The sequence below is a fragment of the Saccopteryx leptura genome, chromosome 1, assembly GCF_036850995.1.
Source record: "Saccopteryx leptura isolate mSacLep1 chromosome 1, mSacLep1_pri_phased_curated, whole genome shotgun sequence".
In the NCBI taxonomy this organism is placed as follows: domain Eukaryota; kingdom Metazoa; phylum Chordata; class Mammalia; order Chiroptera; family Emballonuridae; genus Saccopteryx; species Saccopteryx leptura.
The window spans coordinates 247,273,427-247,286,514 of record NC_089503.1 but is presented as its reverse complement, the minus strand read 5'-3'; the positions used below and the strand labels follow the sequence as shown (position 1 = coordinate 247,286,514).

At 49.5% G+C, this 13,088-nt stretch overlaps 1 protein-coding gene and 1 pseudogene across 3 annotated transcripts in view; one reads left to right on the top strand and one right to left on the bottom strand.

Annotated features, from left to right (window-relative positions):
• HDGFL2 (HDGF like 2) overlaps window positions 1-4,560 on the bottom strand; it is a 28,444-nt gene extending 23,884 nt beyond the window's left edge. For all 3 annotated transcript variants that reach the window (XM_066344638.1, XM_066344621.1, XM_066344628.1), the window contains exons 1-3: window positions 4,369-4,560; window positions 1,402-1,478; window positions 1,168-1,306 (exon numbers count right to left, since the gene is read on the bottom strand). In XM_066344638.1, coding sequence (XP_066200735.1) covers window positions 1,168-1,306; window positions 1,402-1,478; window positions 4,369-4,440 — 288 coding nt within the window. In that variant the 5' untranslated portion in view covers window positions 4,441-4,560. The remainder of the gene's footprint in view (window positions 1-1,167; window positions 1,307-1,401; window positions 1,479-4,368) is intronic.
• A 7,798-nt stretch (window positions 4,561-12,358) lies between these two features.
• LOC136389198 (28 kDa heat- and acid-stable phosphoprotein pseudogene) lies at window positions 12,359-13,088 on the top strand (annotated as a pseudogene).

Sequence of the window (13,088 nt, the reverse complement as noted above, 5' to 3'; positions counted from 1 at the left end):
AATGTGAGCCTGATCTACCTGTTGAGTGAACCCCAAATTCTGGCCATGAGCTCTCAGGAGGCAAGAAATGTGCCTGAGTCATTCTGAATTCCTGGTCCCTAGTCATATGCAGGTGTCAATATAGGAGTGTCTGTTAGATTAGGGGCAGGGGGTGGTGGTGGTGGTACTGAGCCACAGGAGAGGTACACCCAGACCATCCCAAGACCCAAAGTTCTAAAGCAGAACTAGGCCCCACAGAACTACTCAATCCTTCACTCACACAAACTAGACCCTCTCAGACGCCTGCTTCCCTCCCTACAGACCATGCTGGTTTCCTGCCTACCAGCCAAGCTCCGCCCTTCTTGGTCAGTTTGCTCCCAGCCAACTTTGAGCCCACTCTTCCTCAGCCCAGGCTACTCAGCCTCCCTACACCCACAGAAACCCCAAAAGCAATGGTTAACAGGCAGAGTGGAGAACCCCAAACCAGCCTCTCCACATCGGCATCTCACCCCAAAATACCCAAGCACAGCACCCTCTGCCGTCCTTCCATGGCTTTTTATGAATTTAACTTTGACTTTTCTAGAACCCTTCCTTTCCCTGAATGTTTCCAGATACCGATTCATCACTAAGAAGTCAACTCTATGATTCTTGGCATTTTTTTCCACCTAAGCAAGACCTCTCACCTCTACTAACTGCTGCCTTTTTCCAAGTCTAAAAGCTGGCAGCAATGGCAGAAATGTGGGTTGTTATTGAAAGAAAAAAATGTTTTCCTTAGAAAACAAAAGGTTTTACAAGAGCTCTAACAACGCTGCTATAAATTCACACCAATCCCAGAGCAGTGGGTCTCACCCGGGGTGAACCTGTACCCCTCTTCCCCACCCAGGGGACACTAGGCAAGGTCTGAGGATGTGTGTGGTTGTCATAACTGAGGTAGAGAGGGCAATCCTGTCATTGAGTGGGTGGGGGCCAGGAATGCTGCTCAACATTCCACAGTGCCCAGGGTGTCCCCACAGAGAGAGTGGTCAAGCCCAGATTGTCAGTAGGACCAAGGGGGAGGAGCCCTGTGCCAGAGGCCTCTCATTTTCCAATGAGACAAGCTAAGGCTACTTCTAGTCCCCAGAGCATGTGAGCACCATGACTTGGTTCTGCAGACCCTGCGCCTGCTGTCCCCCACCTGCAGGTACTCACCAGAGGGGCACTGTAGCTGGCGTGGGGATTGTTCTGGATCTCCCAGAGTCCCTCATTGAAGCCTTTCCTCTTGTTGGGTTTCCCGTACTTATCTTTCCACTTGTCGTAGGGAAACAGGTCCTTGGGTCCCAGGAAGGCTCTAGAGAGAGGAACCATGGCCAGTCCCAGGTGAGTCAGGCCAACCTGGGAGGCACCAGAGGGTAAAAAAAATCAAGCCCAGAAAGGGACACTTACGTTTCATGTGTACCAAAGAAGAAGATGGGATACTTGTTGGGTGGGGGCTTCACGGCACCATCAGCGATGTCATCGATCTACAGTGAAAGGCCAGTAAGAGAGTAGCTGAGAGGCAGTGCAGCTTCACCCACTAATGCAGCAAGTCACCCAGAAATAAGCCAAGTTACTTAGGGAAAAGCATGCTGGGAGAAGGTAAGCCTTCTGTCTAGGAAGACGGTATCACTTTCCAGTTAGGCATCTGCATTTTTCTGTGCACACAACCCCCAATGCATATCTATCCCCTCCCCCACACAGGGTGCTCTCTGCCCCCAAAGTAGGTGCTTCACCTGAGCAAGCCAAAAATAGTCCTCTGTGAAGCCAGAGGGAAGGGCCAACCTCAGCTTCTATGAATTACCAGGACCATTCTACAGGACCCCCTCCCTCAAGGAAGGGATCTGGTGGTGGGGTGGTTGGTCTCCCAGAGGCTGCAGCTGGCAGCTCCAAGGATGCAGAGGGTGGGGGGTGGGCTGCAGGAGGCAGGCCCTGAGCATCCAGGAAGTCCCACCCTCTTCCTACAGGCCCATGGGCTCCAGCAGCTGTCAGTCACCTCCCCAGGAGGTTAGCAGCCTTTTCACTTCCAATCAGGTGGTTGGAAATGTTCAAGGCTTAGGAACTCAGGCTGGAGGGGGTTGGAGGAGAGGAAGAAGCCGGTACTCTGGAAAGCAGGGAAGTGCCCATAAAGTTTCATTGCCCTGGTGTCCCCCAAGAAAATAACCTTGAGTAAATCCCAGTTCTCTGGTCCCCATTAATTCCTTACCATCCTCTTCAACGCCTGAGGGCTGCTGAGATCTTCCCTGTTCCCCTCCTCACCCAGCTTCCTTCCTCAGTTTTATACGCTACTTTTCATCCACTACAGTCCGCTCTACCAACTGAGCTATTGAAGGCCTCGCCGTTACAGGCTACTTTTCAAATCCTTCGCTCTGGGCTGTGGTTCTCCGGCATCTATCCCATGCATCCTATTCACACACAGAAGCATCCTCAAGCTCCACCACCCTGAGTCCCAGCCCAGTATGCCTTCTAGGCAATCTTCTGCTCTGGCCTCACCCAGGACCCGCCCCTGAGCCTGAAGCCCAGCAGCACCAGCTCCAGAATGCTCTCTGGACAGCAGTCCCTGAGCCTCTTCTGATACCCACTGCAGGTTCTCTGCACCCAAACTCCCAGCTCCAAGTGATGACCTTCTGCTAACTTCTATCCATAAGGAGGGGGGGACAGTCCAGGCTGAAATCTCCAGCCATCCCACAGGACTGCTCTGGTAACTCCTGCACTCCTTCTTTTCCAGTCAAACCTTCAGCCTCATCCTTACACTATCCCCTGCTGCTGCCTGAACCTTGCACCCCCATTGCCCAAATTCCTTCAGTCCTATCAACCATATTCCACCAATCCCAGCCCTGGGGCAACTTTAGTCCTAAAACCTGGGGTTGACAATAACCTACGGGTCCCTTCTCCACACTGGCCTGCCCTGGACAGTGCCTGGAACTCCAATCTGTAGATGTGATAAAGGGACCCTATGCCCAGAACTACTCTTTAGACCTGGATGGAATCCTCAGACCATCTGGGTCCTTTGGGTCACAGCTGCCTCCAAAGGGGATCCCCAAAGTCCCCTTAGCCCAGCCCCCTTCTCTCACATGCTCTCTCTTGTGGGTTTGACCCCCTTTGCAAGAGGCTTCTGATTCAAGCATCTGGGAGGACTACCTCATGCCCCAATCAGCCTCCACCAGGCTCTAGGGCAGGGGTCCCCAAACTACGGCCCGTGGGCCACATGCGGCCCCCTGAGGCCATTTATCCGACCCCCGCCGCACTTCTGGAAGAAGCACCTCTTTCATTGGTGGTCATTGAGAGGAGCACATTGACCATCTCATTAGCCAAAAGCAAACACATAGTTCCCATTGAAATATTGGTCAGTTTGTTGATTTAAATTTACTTGTTCTTTATTTTAAATATTGTATTTGTTCCCGTTTTGTTTTTTTACTTTAAAATAAGATATGTGCAGTGTGCATAGGGATTTGTTCACAGTTTTTTTTATAGTCTGGCCCTCCAACGGTCTGAGGGACAGTGAACTGGCCCCCTGTGTAAAAAGTTTGGGGACCCCTGCTCTAGGGAGTGCTCCACAGGAGTCTTAATCTAACCTCTGGTTCCTGATGCCCTAGGCTTTATCATATCAAGTCCTCTCAGCTCTAGTGACCTTATGAACAGCGCCCCAGCCCCATTTCCAGGCCTGGCCTCCCTCAGCCTTGACCCTCAACCCTTCTCCCTTACTGCACTCTTCATCCCTAGCTACCTTCACAAAAGGCCCCAGGGCTCCCAACCCCTCAGAATTTAGCTTCTCATGGCTTCCCCAGTGAGATCATTCAGTGTGGACGTCCTCTTCCCACCAATTTGAGCCCTCTCCTCAAATCCCACGTTCCTCATCTCCCCTCCCACTCACGGACCACGCTCAAACTTGAACTATACAGACTCAGGAACCAGATCGCTCAAACCCACGTCCCTCAAAACTGGGACCCGCCCGGCGCGCTTTCCTCAGGCCCAGGACCCTTAGACCTCAAGTCAAGAGGGCCCCCCAGGCTCGGAGGTCCCCCAGCACACTGGCGCGCGAATCCCTCAGGCTTGGACCCCCCCCCCAACCCCAGCACGCCGGTCCATCACGTCCGAGCGCCCCCCAACCCCCCGGCGCCAGAGTGCTCCAAGCCCCAGGGTTCCTTAGACTACCCGAGTACCCCAAGCCCGAGGTTTCCCAGCACCCCCAGGCCCGAAAGTCCCAGACACCCGGCGTGCAGGTACTTCTGGGCTGGGACCCTCAGACCTCCAGGAACGCGGGTCCCTCAGACCAGGGACCCCCGAGATCCCCAGCGCGCGGGTCCCTCAGGCCCGGGTACTCTACTGCCCCACCTCCCCCATCCCGCGCCTGGCACATCTTCCGCGCGGCCTCACCCGGGCCGGCCAATGCGGGTAGCCCTTCATCTTGGCAAACACCAAGTCCCCAGGCTTGAAGGTGTGCGGCATGCTGGCAGCGGGAAGCCCAGGCCGCGGGAAGCTGCGGCTGCGGCGGCGGCGGCGGCAGCGGCGGCGGCGGCGGCGGCAGCAGCGGGAGGCGAAGCTAGGGGGCGGGAGCAAGGAGCGAAGGGGGCGGAGACGGCCGCTGGGGCCTTGGGCTGGAGCGTGCTTATTGGGCTGCGTACCGCCGCCGGATGTCCCACCTTCCTGCCGTCACCGGCGGAAGATGCTGTCGCTCAGAACCACGTACCGGGATAGAGAAGCGCGGGGACCAATGAAAAGAGGGATCGAAGAATAAGTTAACGAGACTGGATAACGGGTAGAGTCAAGGGGCGTGACCCAGAGAAGGTTATGGGAGGTGAGAGGGGAAAGGAGAGAGGAGGGAAACGGAGGCACTCAGGGAGCGAAGAGGAGAGCGAAGAGGAGAGCGCAGAGGAGAGCCACCACTCTGGGCGGGGCCTCGAGTAGAGGGGCGGTCCATGGGACCGGACAGTAAGAGGGACTTTATGCAGGAGGCAAGCCATTGGATACCACAGGAAAGAAGGCCCAATCAATGTAGACGGCGGGTCATTTGATAGCTTTCCGCTCCCAGAGGCGGGGTTTAAAAGAGAGTTGCAGGCCATTGGATAACAAAAGAGAAGCGTCTCAAGGTAGGGATGACTATTGACTACCACGAGAGGCGTGGTTTAAGCACCTGCCTGCCATTGGATGTCGTAAGGGAGGTTAACGCCAAATAGGGAGGTGCTATGGCCAACCACGGGGGATGGGCTCAAGAGAAGGGGCGGTCCTTGGTGGGATTCTTAAATTGAACAGTCGTGAAATGCATAGAACACTTAGGAAAAGTTTATTGAGCAACGTGTGCCAGAGCCACAAAGTTTCCAATGTAGATATTAATTCATTCAACAAAAATGTTTTGAGCACTTAGTGGTCAAGTTAATTAATGCCTCTGTGCCTCAGTCTCCGCACCTGTAAAATGAGACTCATAATGTTACTGTTCTTATAAAGGGGCACAAGAATTAAATGACTTCACGCCTAAGGCACTGGGGACTGTCCCTGGCATTGAAATACTGGGAGCACTAGATACTGTTAGCCTGTCCTCCAAGAACTCAAAGTAATTAAGACCGCTGTGTTAAAAAAAAATTTAACTTGAACAGCTGAATGTCTTTTTTGTTTGTTTGTTTAATTTGTATTTATTGACTAGAGAGAGACAGAGAGATTGACTTGTTGTTCCACTTACTTATGCAGTCATTGGTTGGTTCTTCTATATACGCTAACTGGGGATCCAATGCATATCAAGATGCTCTAACCAACTGAAACCGGCCAAGGCTCATGGCTAAAAGTCTTTTTAAATGGTTTAGCCTGACCTGTGGTGGCACAGTGGATAAAGCAGCAACCTGGAATGCTGAAGTCATGGGTTCAAAACCCTGGACTCTCCAGGTCAATGCACAGGGTCAACTACTATAGGTTTATGCTTCCCACTCCCCCCCCCCTTCTCTCCCTCCTCTCTCTAAAATGAATAAATAAAATATTTTAAAAGGTTTCACCCTGGCTGTGTAGCTCAGTTGGCTGGAGCATACTCCTGATATGCCAAGCTTGCAGACTCGAACACCTTTTTTTGACATCAATAAGTAATGAGGGACATCATTGGAACAAAGGGCTGTCACATCTTTCCCTTCCTCATAAGTCTTCTATATCTTGAAACACCCAGGAAGAAAATAGATTGGGCCTGACCAGGTGGTGGCGCAGTGGATAGAGCGTCGGACTGGGATGCAGAAGACCCAGGTTCCAGACCCCGAGGTCACCAGTTTGAGCGCAGGATCATCTGGTTTGAGCAAAAACTCACTAGCTTGGACCCAAGGTCGCTGGCTCGATCAAGGAGTTACTCGGTCTGCTGAAGGCCCGCTGTCAAGGCACATATGAGAAAGCAATCAATGAACAACTAAGGTGCTACAACAAAAAACTGATGATTGATGCTTCTCATCTCTCTCCATTCCTGTCTATCCCTCTGTCTCTGTAAAAAAAAAAAAGAAGAAGAAGAAAAGAAAATAGATTGGAAAATGGGGCTCCCTGGGCCCAATACTGCTAGGTTTCTTTGAATCATGAGAGGCAGGTGAGCCCTCCTGAGTAGCTCAGTTGTTTAGAGCATTGTCCCATACACCAAGTTTGCAGGTTCGATCCCCAATCAGGGCATGTACAAGAGTCAATCAATGAATGCATAAATAAGTGGAAGAAAAAATTGATGTTTTGTTTTTCTCTTTCTCCCTTCCTCTCTCTCTGAAATCAATAAATTAATTAAAAAAAAAAAAAGGCAGGTGAGGTAAGGGCCAAGTCACTCTCCTTCGCAGCAGAAAGCTTTGTTCAGGCAACTTGTTTGGTGATTGAGATTTTCCATATCTTTCACTCCCCACCACCTTCCAGCTCTGTTTTGCTATGTATTTTCTGTATAAAGTCTTTTTTTTTTCCAGAAAACAAAAACACCCACATAATTATGCATATTCTATGTAGGTCAAAAAGACATTTCCACCCTCCTGCACTGCTGGTGGGAAGGCAGACTGGTGCAGCCACTGTGAAAAACAGTATGGAGATTCCTCAAGAAATTAAAAATCAAACTGCCTTTAGACCCAGCTATACCACTGTTAGGAATATACCCCAAGAACACCATAGCACTGTTTGAAAAGAAGAAATGCACCCCCATGTTTATGGCAGCATTGTTCACAATAGCAAAGATCTGGAAACAGCCCAAGTGTCCGTCAGAGGATGAGTGGATTAAAAAGCTTTGGTAAAAAAAAAAAAAAAAAAAGCTTTGGTATATATATACTATGGAATACTACTCAGCCATAAGAAATGATGATATCGGATCTTTTACAACAACATGGATGGACCTTGATAACATTATACTGAGCGAAATAAGTAAATCAGAAAAAACTAAGAACTATATGATTCCATACATAGGTGGGACATAAAAATGAGACTCAGGGCCCTGGCCAGTTGGCTCAGCGGTAGAGCGTCGGCCTGGTGTGCAGGGGACCCGGGTTCAATTCCTGGCCAGGGCACACAGGAGAGGCGCCCATTTGCTTCTTCACCCCCGCCCTCCTTCCTCTCTGTCTCTCTCTTCCCCTCCCGCAGCCAAGGCTCCATTGGAGCAAAGATGGCCCGGGCGCTGGGGATGGCTCCTTGGCCTCTGCCCCAGGCGCTAGAGTGGCTCTGGTCGCGGCAGAGTGACGCCCCGGAGGGGCAGAGCATCGCCCCCTGGTGGGCAGAGCGTTGCCCCTGGTGGGCGTGCCGGGTGGATCCTGGTCGGGCGCATGTGGGAGTCTGTCTGACTGTCTCTCCCCGTTTCCAGCTTCAGAAAAATACAAAAAAAAAAAAAAAAAAAAAGAGACTCAGAGACATGGACAACAGTGTTGGGGTTACAGGGTGGGGGGGAGGAGAGGTAGGGGGTTGGGAGAGGGGATGGGCACAAAGAAAACCAGTTAGAAGGTGACGGAAGACAATTTTATCAATGTCACCCCATTAAAATTAATAAAAAAAAAAAAAAAGACATTTTCTTTTACAAAATGTAACATACACTTACCATCTGACCAAGCAGTTCCATCCCTATGTTTCTACCCAAGAGAAATAAAAATAAACATCCACATAAAAATTTCAACACAGTCATAGCAGCACTATTCACAACAGCCCACAGGAAGAAATAACCCAAACATCCATCAGTGAATGAATGGATAAACCAAACGTGGTATAGGCCCTGGCCTCGTTGATCAGTTGGTTAGAGATCAGCCTGGCATGCCAGAGTTGTGAGTTTAATCTCCAGTCAGGGAACATGGTACATGTAGGGATCAACCAGTGCATGCATAGGTGGGTGGGGCAATAAATAGATGTTTCTCTCTCCTTTCCTCTCTCTAGAATCAACAAATTAAAAAATAATTTAATGTATAAAAAAATCAAATATGGTATTTCCTTGTGATGAATATTAGCAATAAGAAGAGAAATGAGGCCCTGGCCGGTTGGCTCAGCGGTAGAGCGTCGGCCTAGCGTGCAGAGGACCCGGGTTCGATTCCCGGCCAGGGCACACAGGAGAAGCGCCCATTTGCTTCTCCACCCCTCCGCCGCGCTTTCCTCTCTGTCTCTCTCTTCCCCTCCCGCAGCCAAGGCTCCATTGGAGCAAACATGGCCCAGGCGCTGGGGATGGCTCTGTGGCCTCTGCCCCAGGCGCTAGAGTGGCTCTGGTCGCAACATGGCGACGCCCCGGAGGGGCAGAGCATCGCCCCCTGGTGGGCAGAGCGTCGCCCCATGGTGGGCGTGCCGGGTGGATCCCGGTCGGGCGCATGCGGGAGTCTGTCTGACTGTCTCTCCCTGTTTCCAGCTTCAGAAAAAAAAAAAAAACTAAAAAAAAAAAAAAAAAAAAAAAGAGAAATGAAGAATTAATACTATAACATGGATGAACCTCAAAAACATGCTAAGGGTGGTGGTGCAGTGGATAAAGCGTTGTGGTGGTGCAGTGGATAGAGTGTTGACCTGGAACACTGAGGTCACTGGTTCGAAACCCTGGGCTTGCCTGGTCGAGGCACATATGGGAGTTGATGCTTCCTGCTCCTCCCCCAATAAAAAAAATTTTTTTTAATAAATTAATTAAAAAAAACCATTATGCTAAGTAAAAGAAGTCAGTCACAAAAGGCCACATATTTTACCATTCCAACATCACATGGCATTTGTTGGAAGGTCCCCAAAAGGCACATCTTTCAAGACAGAGAATAGATTGGTAGCTATCTTGGGCTTGGAATAGGATTCTAAAGTGACTGCAAATGGATGTGAGAGGTTTTTTTTAGAGTGATGGAAATGTTTTAAAATTAGATTGTGGTAATGGTCATACAACTCTGTAAATATATATAAGGTCTACCGGAAAGTTCTGTCCGTTTTTGGAATAAAACAAAATACAAATTTTCTTACCATCAATAAACTTTATTAAATAATATATTTCCACACCAATCCTATCTTCCGAATATGGTCCGAAATGGTTTGCTGAGCTGAATTAAGCCTTTCTGCAATCTCCGATGTTGTCAGAAAAGGATCTTGCTCCAACATGGTCTTAACAACATCATCATCGATCAAAGATGGTCGCCCAGAACGTGGCTTATCAGAAAGGTCGAAATCACCTGTTTTGAATTTTTCGAACCATCTTCTGCATGTCCTATTAGAAACTGTACCTTCACCAAACACTTTCAATAAATTTCTACATGCTTCTGTAGCATTTCTTCCTTGTTGAAATTTGTAAAAATTACAGTGGCGTAAATGAACTTTATCAGTAGCCATGGGTACACTATCGCTTCACACATAAGACTAACGTGAATCAACTTTGTTTTAGTTAATTTGCTACGTCAGTATGTATACATTATGTGATAAAAATAGAGAGGCACACATGCGCCAAATAAACATGTGCTTATGTGTCGAAACTTGTGATAGAAACGGACAGAACTTTCCGGTAGACCTTATACAACTGTATACTTAAAACAGGTGAAATTGTTGGTATGTAAATTATTTATCAATAAAGCTGTTTGCTTTTTTTTTTTTTTAAGTGAGAAGAGGGAAGATAGTAAGATAGAGTCCCGCATGTGCATGGACTGGGATCTATTCAGCAACCCCCAGTCTGAGGCTAATGCTCGAATCAGCCCAGCTATCCTCAGTACCCAAGGCTGAAGCTTGAACCAATAGGGCCACTGGCTGTGGAAGAGGAAGAGGGAGAGAAGGTGGAAAGGGAGGGGAAGTGACACAGATGGTCAATTCTTGTGTGTGTTCTAATCAGGATTACACCTGGGACATCCACACACCAGGCTGATGCTCTATCTACTGAGCCAACTGGCCAGGGCCAATAAAGCTGTTTAAGGAAAAAAGAAATGGTCCCTGCCCTGGCCAGATAGTTTGGTTGGTTTGAGCATCATCCTAAAGTGCAGAGGTTGCTAGTTTGAACCCCGGTCAGGGTATGTACAGGCACAGATCTATGTTCTTGTCTTTCTCCCTCTCATTCTCTCTCCTCCCCCTTCTCTCTCTCTAAAATTAATAAAGATTTTTTTTATCCACTGTGGTGGCACAGTGGATAAAGCATCGACCTGGAATGTTGAGGTCACTGGTTTGAAACCCTGGGCTTGCCTGATCAAGGCACATATGGGAGTTAATGGTTCCTGCTCCTTCCCCCTTCTCTCTTTCTCTCTTCTCTCTAAAATGAGTAAATAAAATTGAAAAAAAATCCCTTTGGCTGTTATCTGGAGAAGGGCTATAGGTAAAATTCCCAGATACAATTCAGGATTCCCAGTTAGACCTGAATTGCAGATACATAACAAATACTCTTCTATGATTAGTATGTTGTATGAAATATTTATCCTGTATGATATTTGTTACATGTCGACAGTAAAAAATTATTTGTTATACATCCTACAACAGGGATCAATTTTAAAGATATGCTGAATGAAATAAGCAAGACACAAAAAGACAAATACTGTGATTCCACTAATAAGAAGTCCCTAGAGTAGTCAGATTCATAGAGACAGAAAGCTGATGGTGGGTACCAAGGGCTGGGGGAAGAGGATGGGAAATGTTTATGGGGACATAGTTTCAATTTGGGAATATAAAAGTTCTGCAGATGGATGGTGGGGATGATTGCACAATAGTGTGAATGTATTTAATGCCATTGAGCTGTACACTTAAAAATGGTCAAGATGGCCCTGGCCGGTTGGCTCAGCGGTAGAGCGTCGGCCTAGCGTGCGGAGGACCCGGGTTCGATTTCCGTGCAGGGCACACAGGAGAAGCGCCCATTTGCTTCTCCACCCCTCCGCCGCGCCTTCCTTCCTCTCTGTCTCTCTCTTCCCCTCCCGCAGCCAAGGCTCCATTGGAGCAAAGATGGCCCGGGCGCTGGGGATGGCTCTGTGGCCTCTGCCCCAGGCGCCAGAGTGGTTCTGGGCGCAACATGGCGACGCCCAGGATGGGCAGAACGTCGCCCCATGGTGGGCGCCGGGTGAATCCCAGTCGGGCCCATGCGGGAGTCTGTCTATCTCTCCCTGTTTCCAGCTTCAGAAATATGCAAAAAAAAAAAAAAAATGGTCAAGATGGTACATTTTATGTTATACATATTTTACCACAATAAAACATAATAATCCACATATCAAATAAAAATATCAGACACATAGTTCTTTAAAAATGGCTTATAAGCCCTGGCCGGTTGGCTCAGCGGTAGAGCGTCGGCCTGGCGTGCGGGGGACCCGGATTCGATTCCGGGCCAGGGCACATAGGAGAAGCGCCCATTTACTTCTCCACCCCCACCCCCTCCTTCCTCTCTGTCTCTCTCTTCCCCTCCCGCAGCCAAGGCTCCATTGGAGCAAACATGGCCCGGGCGCTGGGGATGGCTCCTTGGCCTCTGCCCCAGGTGCTAGAGTGGCTCTGGTCGCGGCAGAGCGACACCCCGGAGGGGCAGAGCATCGCCCCCTGGTGGGCAGAGCTTCGCCCCTGGTGGGCGTGCCGGGTGGATCCCGGTCGGGCGCATGCGGGAGTCTGTCTGACTGTCTCTCCCCGTTTCCAGCTTTAGAAAAGTACAAAAAAAAAGAAAAAAAAATGGCTTATAAGCCTGACCAGGCAGTGGCGCAGTGGATAGAGCATCGGACTGGGATGTGGAGAACCCAGGTTCGAGACCCCGAGGCTGCCAGCTTAAGCGTGGGCTCATCTGGTTTGAGCAAAGCTTTCCAGCTTGGACCCAAGGTCATTGGCTTGAACAAGGAGTTACTCGGTCTGCTGAAGGCCCACAGTCAAGGTACATATGAGAAGGCGATTGATGAACAACTAAGGTGTCACAACGAAAAACTAATGATTGATGTTTCTCATCTCTCTCTGTCTCTGTGGAAAAACAAAAACAACAACAACAAAAAATGGTATATAAGCTGCCACTGCCACTGCTGCCGGAGCTGTGATGCCTAAAGGAGGAAGAAAGGGAGGCCACAAGGGCCGGCACGGCAGTACACAAGCCCCGAGGAAATCGACGTACAGCTCCAGGCTGAAAAGCAGAAAGCCAGGGAAGAAGAAGAACAAGGAGAAGAAAGTGGAGATGGAGCTGCAGGTGACCCCAAAAAGGAGAAGAAATCACTAGACTCAGATGAGAGTGAGGATGAAGAAGATGATTACCAGCAAAAATGCAAAGGTGTGGAAGGCCTTATTGACATTGAGAACCCTGACCGGGTGGCACAAACAACCAAAAAGGTCACACAGCTGGACCTGGATGGGCCCAAGGAGCTTTCAAGGAGAGAACGAGAAGAAATCTTTTGCAGAAAGCAAAAGAGCGTTACATGAAAATGCATTTAGCTGGGAAGACAGAGCAAGCCAAGGCTGACCTTGCCCGGCTGGCAATCATCTGGAAACAGCGGGAGGAGGCCGCCAGGAAGAAAGAAGAAGAGAGGAAAGCAAAAGATGATGCAACTTTGTCAGGAAAACGAATGCAGTCCCTCTCCCCGAATAAGTAGCGTGGCCTGAGGAAGGAGATACCAGGGAACTGGGCCATGCGGCCAGGACTGCTGCTGTGTCTCGCCCACCCTGTGCCCTGGCGCCGCTGCAGCAGCCCCTCAAGACAAGGAGTCCCCCAAAGCCTGGGGCTTCCTCTTCATCTTGGCAGAGAAATCTTT